Source organism: Solenopsis invicta, unplaced genomic scaffold (assembly GCF_016802725.1).
Source record: "Solenopsis invicta isolate M01_SB unplaced genomic scaffold, UNIL_Sinv_3.0 scaffold_369, whole genome shotgun sequence".
Lineage (NCBI taxonomy): Eukaryota > Metazoa > Arthropoda > Insecta > Hymenoptera > Formicidae > Solenopsis > Solenopsis invicta.
The window spans coordinates 23,767-36,759 of record NW_024105280.1 but is presented as its reverse complement, the minus strand read 5'-3'; the positions used below and the strand labels follow the sequence as shown (position 1 = coordinate 36,759).

The following is a 12,993-nucleotide window of genomic DNA, read 5'->3' as shown; positions in this document are numbered from 1 at the left end:
TCTTCAAACTTTTTCACCTGTCCGGGACGCTCTTTGTCTTCTACGTCGAAATCACCACTTTTGAAGCGTTGGAACCATTCTCGACACGTTCTTTCACTAATGGAAGCCTCACCATAAGTTTTTACAATCATTCGACGCGCCTCAGCTGCAGATTTTTTCGAATTGAAGGCAAAAAGCAAAACTTCCCGCAAATGACGCTTATTGGGCACAAATTTCGACATTTTCGATCACAAAAAAATATATAACGCCGATAAAAATTCACAACTGCAATTATAAGGAATTGTTGCCAGATGCCCAACCTTACATTTAAAATTTTTGATCTAACGTTTGGCGTCAGCATTTACCGCTGGCGCCATCTACTGGAAAACGGCGGTTTTCAAATTGTACTCCTAATATAATATTAAAATATTTTTTTTTTTTTTTTTCAGTTGATTCTCGATATTTCTAAGCAAAATAATAAGTTGTAATACAATATATAAAATTAAAGAACAAAATGCATATTATTTGCAATACAATTTTATATATATGTGAAGGACATACAAATTTTAAGTTATGAAATATTATAATATAATTAAAGTTATATTGATTAATCAATTTCTACAGTATTTACCAAAGGCATAATATATAATTTATCTTCTTTATAACGCATGTTACAATACTTTTTGTCAATGTTTGAAGGAAAACAAGCAATATCATTGTCTGTTTCTCGCGCTATAAATGAAAACATTTTCGTTGATATATTTTTGTATTTACAAAGTTCTTCGTCCATTACTTGAAATTTTTTACCAAGGACAACATACTGAGTTCTTTGTATTTCTGATAAATCAATTAAAATTAGATATAAAATTATCATTAGTTCTCCATCATACAATACAACTGTACTATTATTTCTTTTAATAAGGCGAGAATAATTGCAGCTATGATAAAGAATATTTTTATAAGAAAATCTTTTAAATGATTTAACATTTTCTGTCACTGTTTGTTGTAATAACTGTTCAACTAATACTTTCTGAGACAATGACAATGTTATATCTGCAGGTTTTCCAAATATTCTTAAGTCCTTTTTATATTTTCTACATTTTATAATTTTAGTTTCTTTCATAATTTGTTGAAATAATTTTTTTCCTTGTTTACTACAATTAGACGTACTAAAAATGCTCGAATTTTCTTTGATATATCTTATTCTTGAATAAATTTTATAAATTTGTAATGGCACATATTGACTTCCATAGAACATCTTTGCTATTATGCCATTAAAGTGTTCAAATGGAAATGCTGATCACGCCCATACAGCACCATATTTTTTTACATAATCTGATATATGAAGCATCATATGTACATTGTACTTCATGTATTCTTTCTCGTAAAGTGACTCGATACTTAAAACAAATTGACGAAGTGCTTTTTTTGCTTTATCAAACTCGTTATCTGTGAATTTTGTTTTTGAGAAAATATAAATGCTACATACAAATAGTAACCAATGTTTAACATATTTTTGAAGCATTACATCAATTAAACAAATGATTGAATAATATAATAAGAAAGTTTTCCATTCGTTTGCTTTCCATTTTTTATTTTTTATAGATTGTGGCGTTCTTGTAATTTTACAAGGAGGTCGCATAGCTAGTAATTTATTATCAATTTCAATAACTTTTAAACCTAAGTACCAATCTTTATTATTATTAATTGAGTCAAACCACAATGTTCCAAATAAATTTGTGACGCCTAATAAAACTGAATGCATATATTCTGGTGGGAAAGAATGAATAATATGACAGGTACGTAAAAGCATTACTATTGAAGGGCCTTTAACACCTTTTATTGATCTTCTTTTATTAATAGCTTTTTCAATATGTTTATAATGGTATTTTTTCTTTCGCATTGCTCTGTTATCACCAGAATATATACGTGTATGACCTCTTCCGATTAAACTTTGTTCTCCTTTATGAAGACAATATGAACATCCGTATGCACCATTGAATTGTTTTACATTTTGAATCAATGGTCTAGCTACTGTATCTACAGTTACAAGAAGTGCATGAACATTTATATGTATTAGTTCTGTGTGTTCAAATGGAACACACCAAAATCCTTCGGTTTCTAATTCTACAAGTTCGTCTATGAATGGACGAAGAAACAAATCCATTGGTGGTTTATTATAAAACCATAATCCACAAAGTAGAATGTTTTCCCTTCTAAGACGGTATGGTAATTCATTTGTACAAACTTGAATGGGCCATATAGTGTACATGGACGAATTAAATATTTCTACACCGTCTGTGTTCCATTGAACAGTGATGTCGTTATCACATATAACATTTTGTTCTTTAAAATGATGATAAAATGTTCCATCTACGATATCACTTTCAGTAGAACAAGTTTTTCGAAATTGTATAAATAATTTGATTTTTAGTATTTTGATTAGCTGTGGCTTCAATGGAAAGTGATAGAAGAAATTATAATTTTTTTGCAGTTGAATTTTGTTGTAACATATTTTACAATTATTACATTCAATAGTTATATCCTGATTAAATGTCAATTTGCTAAAGCATGTTGGGCAAAAATAATATTTATAAGAAACTACGTTTGGAAAAAACTCTAGAAAATGATATTTTGAGTGGTGTATCTTAAATGGCAAATGGCAGTCAATAATTTTGAGTAGCATTTGCAATCCACTATCAGTCAATTTATTTTTAACTGCCATACTCATTATTAGTAGTCGGCTTTCTTCTTTATTTAAATCACACCCTTCATATATGGGAAATTGTATATGTTCCTGCATAAAAGAAAAAAATGTATGTGTATATGAGGTATCCATTAATAATCATATTTCTGATTGTGTGCAAACAGATGGCACAAAACTAAATAGATAAAATCTTTATCATTTTGCAAACGTAAAGAGGCCAAAGAAAGATTACTACAACTTATGAGCAGATTATATAGTATAAGTTACCTCCGGATTTTCTTGATATTCATCATAATTCTCGCTTTCTTCAGTATCAGATTTATTATCATCATAATAATAATTTTTATTATTGTTATTTTCGTTGTTAAAAGAATAGTCATTTCTGGCTTCATCTTCAGATAAATGATTATCTTCTTCAAGAGAACTAATATCATTTTCATTGTTACGTCTAGTATAATTGTCAGTCATGTTTTCTTTTTCGTAAGATTGTTGAAAAAAATATTCTTCCCAAAAATCTTCAGAATTGGGCGTATCATGTTGTTCATTTGAATTAATATTTTGATCATAATGAGTTTTCATCTACAAATATATTATATAGGTATAAATATATACAGGGTGTCCCAGACCAATGTATAAAGATTATCACGATGAGGTAGAAGGGATCGAGATAAATAAAAAAGTCTAATACCATTTTACGATATTTGCGATATTATAATAATTTTTGAGTAATAAAATATTAAGGTCAGCCGAATAAGAGCGCGCGGAGAGACAAGCGGTCGCTCGTCTGAGCCGTAGGACCGCCCACTGTGGCCCGATTGTAGGCGGCGGTAAGTGGCGCGCGGCGAGGGAAAGGATAGCTTGGCACCGCACCGTGTCGAGCCGGGCGGTCTTAAGGGCCTCGCACATGAAATGCATAACATAACATAAGCACAACATAAGACTGATGGACCAATGACCATCCAACATAAAGTCGCCATATTAGTTTACATAAGATTCCTATTGGTTCAGAGGCTTTATGCTACGTTTATGCTCTGTTATGCATTTTATGTGCGAGGCCCTTTACGGCTCAGGCGACCAACTGTTTGCCTCTTCGCGCGCTCTTATTCAGCTGACTTTAATATTTTATTACACGAAAATTATTGCAAATATCGCAAACTGTTATTAGACTTATTGATTTATCTTGATCCCTTCTACTTTACTGTAGTAATATTTATACATTGGTTTGGGACACCCTGTATATGTATATGTATATGTGTGTGTGGGTATATATATATACACACGCACGCACGCACGCACGCACGCATGCACGCACGCGCGCGCACACACACACACACACACACGCACACACACACACACACACAACAAACACACAACAGACAACAGAGAGAGAGAGAGAGAGAGAGAGAGAGAGAGAGAGAGAGAGAGAGAGAGAGAGAGAGAGAGAGAGAGAGAGAGAGAGAGAGAGAGAGAGTGAGAGAGAGAGAGAAAGAGAGGAGGGGGATGTGTATGGGTGTAAATATTAGTACTTTATAAAGTAAGATTAGGTTCCGAAACATCCTTTTTGAGAAAATTTTTTTTTTTTATATAATAAAACATGTAACGTATTCTATATTATATCTAGTAAAACTTGTTCTTGATGTTTTAAAATGTAGCTCAAGAATAAAAGAAAAATATAAATTATACCTGTATGTCTATTTTCTTTTCTTTTGCTCTTAGACGAGAATATCTTGTTATAGGATTTTCTACAAATTCGTCTATTAGATATCTTTTATAAGGTTCTGTTTTTCCTTTCGACATTAGTGCTGTGATGTAGTATATGCTCACACTCACTATTTAATTATTTAACCCTTTTGCTTATCTAATATTAAATAAGGAGAAATGCTTACAAGCGCTATAAAAGCCAAAGCAAACCTTTTGTAACCTTACTGTTTAATGTAAACTAGTTGTAATTTACCTTTGCTGTTTGTTATTATTGCGAAGATGATCACTTCAATATAGTTACTTAACACGTGGACTTAGCGCTGAATCGCAACTGTGTCTCGTAATCACTTGTCTACATGCGCTCTCTCCTATGTTCGTGTAATAAACGGACTAGACTTCAACAAAATGTCGTAAACGATGCTCGAGATCAGGCTTAACTGTCATACGATGTATGACGACGTTCAATTGTGCACAGCCTTTTTCAAAAACGTTTTGTTGATTCGAAATCCGTTTATTACACTAATATAAGAGGAAGTGCATGTGGACGAGTGATCAGGAGGCACGACGTTACGACTCGTCGCTATTCCACGTGTTAAGTAACTGTATTGAAGTGATCATCCTCGCAATAATAGCAAGCAGCAAAGGTGAGTTACAGCTAGTTTAAATTAAACAATAAGGCTACAAAAGGTTTGCTTTGACTTTTATAGCACTTGTAAGTTTGTGCTTATTTAATATTGGATAAGCAAAAGGGTTAAATAAGTAGTCTGTGCATGTGCGTGTGCGTGTGCGTGTGTTTGTATGTGTATGTATGAATGTATACAGAGAGATATGCCAGACTATAGTTCCTGGGACCGTATTCTTGTAAACATTTGAATAACTTTTACATATCCGTTTGTTTTCTGTTTTTGAACTCCCTAAATTAGAGTACACTTAAAATGAAATAGATAGATGTTTGAAATTTAGCGAAAGCAAGAAAGAACCCAGTAAACACAGCAAATAATAGTTATATAACTTGTGTGTGTCACGTTATATAACGAATTTTTACATTCTAGCAATATTGTAGTTATGTAAAATTGAATTGTTGATATTACAACACAATAACTTATAACAGTCATATAACTGCCGTTTATCAGGTTTATATAACAAACATTTTATTTTAATAATATAACTGTTATAAAACTGAATTATTAATACGACTCCTCCCTGCCGAAAATGTACGATTAAAACCGATTAAAACGGAATCCTTTTTAATTGATTTTAATCTGTTTTAATCGATTCAATCCACGAGCGGATTAAAAAGTAATCGGTTTTAATTATATACGAATCGTAATTGATTTTAATATCGCTTTCGTGAATTATTTAAGTGTAATGCATAATATAAAAATTTTTTTAAATTTTAATTCATTTGCATTAAGACTCCTAAATACTCTCAGCGACCACGTTTCAAAATCTTGACATTAGTAGCGAAAAATGATATGCTAAAAATTCTTGCGTGCTATTTTTTAAATAAAAAGCTATTTTGATAAAATAACATTGTACATCATTTTTACTAATTTGTAAAATTGTTCGGAAACTATTTTTTTCTTGACGGTTGTCAAGAATTATTAATTGCCAAAAAAAAACATAGTTTTTGGACAATTTTACAAATTTGTTAACGTGATTTATAGTGTTGTCAAAATATTAAAAATGGTACATAAGAATTGTTAGCGTCTCAACGTGTCACATCGCAGTAAAATTTGATTTAATTATAATTTATGAAATTCTGTAATTTCGAATTGAAATGGATTTAATAAGTGAGTTCTGGCGCCACCACTAGGTGGCCTCGTCGTGGGAGATTTTCTCGTGACTCGAGTGAGGCCACATGCGTTATATCTAGGCGCCACGGCGCGGCGGCCGACTCCCCAGCTCATACTTCAGTGAGACTTTTAGGAGCTGCTTATTGTAACCTCAAGATGAATACTCGCTCTCACTTTTTTCAAACATGATGTGTGTGTGTGTGTGTGTGTGTGTGTGTGTGTGTGTGTGTGTGTGTGTGTGTGTGTGTGCGTGTGCGTGTGTGTGTGGAACGCTGTTCCACATAAAATTTTATACTTTTATGTGTAAATAACAATTTGTATCGTTATTTAATTGTGTACATAAATGAAATGTTTAATTCAAATTTAATCTCTTTTTAATCCTTTTTAACAAAAAGGATACAAGAAATATTTTTTGTAAATTAAACATTTATTACATTTACATTAATGTATTCTGTTTTAATAAATCTGGGTTTCGATTGGGTTCTTATTTTCAATTGGTTTTAATACTATATTTTCGATGCAGAAATCCCGATCGATTCGGATTACTTTTTTTTTATCGGTTTTAATCGTACATTTTCGGCAGGGCTGTATAACAAATATGATACAACTGTTATGTAACTGTTATTTTTCTTATGAGTGGGAAATTACAACTAACGTGGACATTACATGTAACGCGCATGTTATATTGCGTGTTACTTTCGATTTTATTTTATTAACAATGCCCTTATGTAACTGTGTTTACTGGGAACGTTCCAGTGCAGTCTATTGCAGGAATAGAAGACAAGCCTTATGAAAGTGTAAAAGTAATCAATGGGCAAAAATAACTAATCGGAAAAACTATCGAATAATTTTATATGAAAGTTATTCGTATGTTTTCAAGAATAGGACTTCTGTTAGCACGGTCACACAAACATGCCGTATACGTGTATGCTAAAGTGCCCTTGTATATATCTGTCTTTTGCTAACTGACGAGACATTGCGAGCACATTTTTATACTTATGTACATACACGCTTATCTTTATAAATTAATAATTTGTTAACTATTGCAAAAATCACAAAATGGTACAAGATTTTTTAATTTAGTTTGCTTTACTTGCATACGACCATTTTGCCATTTTTTTATAGAACACACTCTATATAAATATAGTCTAAAGAAGCAAGTTATAAGAGAAATGGATAATAATAATTGCCTTTTATTGGAATTTGTAAACGAAGATAAAAAAATTGCCATCGGTTATCAAGATTGGTTGCAAGATAAAATAACAGGAGAAGAATACCTTAATGTAGTTAAGAAGAAAAGTGAAGTTAAAATAAAATGGCCTAATTGTGATGTTGCACCAGCATCAATAATGAAAAAAAGAGTGAAGACATGTGAATGGACAATAGTTGTGGAAAAAATACTTTCTTTTGGTGGTAAATATACATGTAGTATTTCTAAAGTCTCTTCAAATTGCATTCTCTGTATTTTTAAAATGGCAAAAAACGTTTTTTGATGCAATTTTCATGCAATTTGAAGAACAGAAGAAATACTTAACATGTGTCTTTTTTAGTAAAAAGTTTGGTAAAGGTTCTTTAACGTAAAGTACACGTTTAGATATTTTTTCATATTTTTTGTCATTCTGAAAATACAAAATACGAACAAACTTTAGAGACACACATATATATATATATATATATATATATATATATATATATATATATATATATATACAGCGTGTCAGGTAACGATCGCCCGTGGTTTCGTGGATTGATAAATCAAGTAAAACTGAGTAGAAAAGTCCTTAACCACTTTTTAATATTTGCCATAGTTAACGAAATAAAAATTAATAAAGTCTGCGAATAAGCGCGTATCACCGCGCGCAAGGACCGCCCGCCGGTCGCCGAGACGTAGGCAGCCGCGGCTGTAGGCGCGGCGCTGTGCGGTGAGGAAGGAAAAGCAGTAGCTGTTTTTCCCTCCTCACCGCACAGCGCCACGCCTACAGCCGCGGCTGCCTACGTCTCGGCGACCGGCGGGCGGTCCTTGCGCGCGGTGATACGCGCTTATTCGCAGATTTTATTAATTTTTATTTCGTTAACTATGGCAAATATTAAAAAATGGTAAAGGACTTTTTTGCTCAGTTTTACTTGATCTATCAATCCACGAAACCACGGGCGATCGTTACCTGACACCCTGTATATATATATATATAGATATATATAATATTTAAAAAATGTTTGTATTGTTTTTCTTATTAATTATAATAATAGACTTAGTATTTAAGAAATAAAGTTCTCATAAAAATTATAGATTCTTATTAAAATAATAAATTCATTTTATCATAGAATGTACATCTGATTCCTTTTTTACAAAAAATAAACATGATAAATGTATGCGTTTTATTTATGTTACGGGTTATTGGGATTTTATTCGGAGGATGTTATTAGGACGTACACCCATGGAATTTGATTCTGTCCATGGGGAAATTTTCGAAACTGAGAAGTCACCACTTTCTACATACTCGCAGTTTATGATTAATGTAACGACTAGAGCTTATTGGTTATTACGTTAATTATAAACTGTAAGTATGTAGAAAGATAGCGACTTCTTAGTTTGAAAAATTTCCCGATGGACAGAATCAAATTTCATGGGTGTACGGACATTCAAAGTGTCGTTCCATGGTTATCCAAAAAACGTATGTACATCCAAAGAACATCTGTACTTCCTAAGAACGTTCTCTGGATGAAGTATACTATTAAGAATATTTCATTGGAAAATAAATTGTTTGTACACTTTAATCTTAAGAATAGACCAAAATGTGCCAGCAACGAGACAATTTGGAAACATATGGAGTTTTAGAACCAAGTAGAGGAAAAAGAAAGTCAATGTGTAGAATACAATGGAGCGACGATGAAGAGGAGTTAAAAGATGGTCAAGAAAAAAAGGTTGTAATATAATTTACATTCACTGAATTTTATAAAATTCTTATATAATTTATACTTTGTATATCACTATCATTTATATGATAGTGACATACACTCTTTTTATTTTTTTTAAAAACAGAAATACAATAAAAGTGGAAAATGTATTAATGTAGAAACGAAATCTTCTAAATTATGAACAGATTTAAAAGCAAAGAAACATATATCTAAAGTAAGTTTTCTTAAATATTCATATTTGCAGAAAATATAGTTATATTGTCTTGTAATGTTTAAGTAAATTTACAAACTTTTATGTTTTTTTTTTTAATAAAGATAGACTCAGAAGAATCTTCAGATGATGACAATTTTTCAAATATATTAGAAAATTTAAAACAAGAAAATAATAATTTGAAAAAAGACAATAATAATTTAAAAAATGAAAACATGGCATTGCGTGTATCACTTCCCACATAGCACGTAATATTGCAGTGATATCATAGCAATATCACTTTTACATTGCAATATTACAAATGACATATTGCAGAAATATCACGAAATATTACTGTGATATCACAGTAATATCAAAATGTCCGCGAAAACGCATCACAGTAATATTACTGTGATATTTCATAGTAATATTACTGTGATATTTCACAATATTTCTGTGATGTTTATGTGATATTTAAATAATATTGCAAGAAATTAAATAAATTATTTCAATTTATTTTATTTTTATTCTTAATATTATTTTCATATTGTTACATGTAATATATATTAAACATAAAAAAATAATTATATTTATTAAAACAGAATACAATAATGTAAACGTAATAAATGTTTAATTTACAAAAAAAATCTCTTGTATCCATTTTCATTTTTGTTAAAAAAGATTCAATTTGAATTATAATTTTAATTTATGTTCAAGATTAAATAACAATACAAAATATTATTTACATGTAAAAATATAAAATTTTATATGGAACAGCGTTCCACACGTACCCCTTAAAAAAAAATTGATAAACTTGTTTCAATAAACTGATTACTGATCAGTAACTGACAAAATATAATCAGTTACTAATCAGTAATCAGTTTATTGAAACAAGTTTATCAACTTTTTTTTTCAGGGGACGTTACATTGGGAAAAAAATTAGAACAAGTATTCGTTTCCAAATTACAACAAGCAACGATTTTCTTTAAAATCTCACTGAAGTGTGAGCTAGTGAGTCGTGGTGAGCCGGCCCGGTCGGCCGCAGTGGCGTCTAGATATAACACCTGTGGCTGCACTTGACTCACGAGAAGGTCTCCAGCGGCGCGGCCACCTAGCGATGGTGCCAGCATTCACTTGTTTGCGTGGAGTCTTATACACACGGCGGGACCGCATAGCGGCTGTGCACGCGCTCGCTTGTTTCGTCGTATGTTGTGACAGTCGGTGACCGAGCCGCAACATTATATACATACATATAATTAATGAACATTGTAAAATACCTAATTAATGATAGAATATATATAATCATATTTTTTAATAAAGTTGAAAAAAAAGTGAAATCTAAAGAAAAATTTGTTGGAAATTTAATATTTTATTTAACTTGGAAAACCTTTTACTGTGGTGTATAATAGTCTAATCAATATTAATGAATAAACTATTTCACAAAATAATGTACCGATCAGTAAATATTAAATAACGTAAAAATGTATATTTTTTTAAAAACTTCTAAATATACTTTGAAATATTTATTGCCAAGTGAATAATAAATGTGTATTAACAAAACTTTTTGTAAACATTTTTTTTTTAATTCCTCATGATAAAAATTTTTAAAAATTAAAATCAATTTTGTGCTCCTGTAAAAATTATAAATGGCAATAAGGCAAATACAAAGGTTTTTTGTAATTTTTTAATAAAATCAGTATTAATCGAGTTGTAAAGCAATAATTAAATTGATAGATTACATAGAAGAGCGTACATTATAGTTTATACATATATACAGTTTAAGGAATAAACTAAGTAAATATCTAAACTAATAATAAAGTAAATTAATTTTTTTTCTTAACATTTACTTTTATTCCACGAAAGGGTAAAGACATAATTATTTTATTTGTAAGTTGATTTCTTCTATAGAATACCGAAATTACCAAGAATATTAAGGATACTAAAAATATCGAAATTAATCAAAGAGATACTGACGTTGCATTAATAAGACATAATAAAAACGTCATTTGACATTACCTTGTTCTTTGAAATTAAATATTGCAACAATATATTGCAATGATATCATTGGAATATTTTAATGTTATTATCACTGTGTAATATCACAATAATATTTTTGTGATATTTCTGTGATATCAGTAGAATATTTCAATGTCATTATCACTGTGTAACATCACAGTAATATTTCTGTGATATTTTACAGTAATATGTAATATTTCTGTGATATTGCAATGATTCTGTGATATCACAGAAATATTACGTGCTATGTGGGTTGCTTGTATAGAAAGTACGTATTTTTATAAAGTCATATATAATTCTATATACTATATAAGCAGAAATTTATTATATTATGTAGAAAAACCTGAAACATACATTATTTTTAATTATTTATCTAATTGCTTTATGACATTTTTAGATTTACCACAAATAAACAATTTAATTGAAAACATATTTCTTAAAACAGAAAAAATACATGACAAAGTTGATTTAATTATGGATTCCAAGGTAAAGATTTAAAAAAACAGGACACTATCCCGTTTAATTTAAAATAAAAACGAATCATTTAAGAAATAGCAGTTTCATGTATTTTATTTAGTTCAGGATTTTATTTTTTTGTAAGAAAATATTTTCTTTTATAAGAAAATTAGATTTATTGTAACACCGTTTTAAATATATATAAAATTAGGCCATTTATTTATACGTTCATTTATTTGAAATTTCGTTATATGATTTATTCTGGTATATATTTCTAGAACACTAAAAGTGAAGCTATAAATAATACAAGAGAAACATTAAATGAAAGACACCCCATTAATGTAAGCATAATTTTCATATGTTTGTTATATACTTTTTCTGTTTATATAAATAATAATTTCTTTTTTTGTTATTTATAGGACAAAATGGTTGATTTCGGTGGAACAGGAGTTCTTATAAGTGCTAGTCGTCTAAAAAATTGTAATAGAAATAGTATTTCGCAATACACATGCGACTTACTATCAGTAGTCTTTTTTAAAGAAGAGTTGGCATCATCCAGTTTGACTGGCAAAGTTGCTAATACCATGAAAGAGAAAAATGTAATACCTAAAACACGTTTAGATCCAAAACGTCTTGAAGCAATTGAAGGTAAAAAATATTAAAAGAAAACTTTTATAAAATTCTTTATAAAGCTTAATTTAATAATGAATTTTTTAATAAAGCATTATTCAAACGAAGACTTCATGTTTCAACAAACTATAATCTTTTGATTTTGTTCATACTATACTTAGTATATTACATAACAATACAAGATAAACATGTTATATTTAAAAATTTTGCAATAACTTTTAGTATTTAGAATTGTAAGGTTTTTGTCTCACATAGATATAATGAAATATATCAATAAAAAATATACATCACAAATTGTATGTACTATTCTTAAAATTAAGATTACAAAATGTTATGTGTATATACATATATATATATATATATACAGGGTAGTCAAAAAGTATCGGACCCCCCCAATATTTCCGTTCCCTTGCATTTTACAAGAAAATGTTTCAGACAAAAGTTGTAGGGTTTAAAAAGATCTATTTACTGATCTTATCAGTTTGACTTAGGATGGCGTCGCCAAGGTCAGATCGAAATTACATTAACTTTTTTAAATGGAACACCTAACTTTTTATTGCATATTCTTGTAGCTTATCTCGAGACCTTTCCAAAACACTACA

General features: G+C 29.9%; 1 protein-coding gene across 10 annotated transcripts; it reads left to right on the top strand.

Annotated features, from left to right (window-relative positions):
- The first annotated feature begins 4,874 nt into the window (after positions 1-4,874).
- On the top strand, positions 4,875-12,498 carry LOC105201057. Of its 10 annotated transcripts, XM_039459361.1 has the most exons (9): positions 4,881-5,031; positions 7,309-7,596; positions 8,966-9,105; positions 9,224-9,313; positions 9,415-9,544; positions 11,559-11,573; positions 11,703-11,791; positions 12,040-12,102; positions 12,181-12,498. In XM_039459361.1, exons 5-9 carry the CDS (start codon positions 9,526-9,528, stop codon positions 12,421-12,423), a joined length of 429 nt encoding a protein of 142 aa, XP_039315295.1. In that variant the 5' UTR covers positions 4,881-5,031; positions 7,309-7,596; positions 8,966-9,105; positions 9,224-9,313; positions 9,415-9,525; the 3' UTR covers positions 12,424-12,498. The 10 variants fall into 10 exon arrangements, 9 of the variants coding, with proteins under 9 accessions (XP_039315292.1, XP_039315295.1, XP_039315291.1 ...); XR_005576660.1 differs by lacking the exons at positions 9,224-9,313; positions 9,415-9,544; positions 11,559-11,573; positions 12,181-12,498 and having other exon boundaries at positions 8,971-9,105; positions 12,040-12,103; XM_039459357.1 differs by lacking the exons at positions 9,224-9,313; positions 9,415-9,544; positions 11,559-11,573; positions 11,703-11,791 and having other exon boundaries at positions 7,399-7,596.
- Positions 12,499-12,993: the final 495 nt, after the last annotated feature.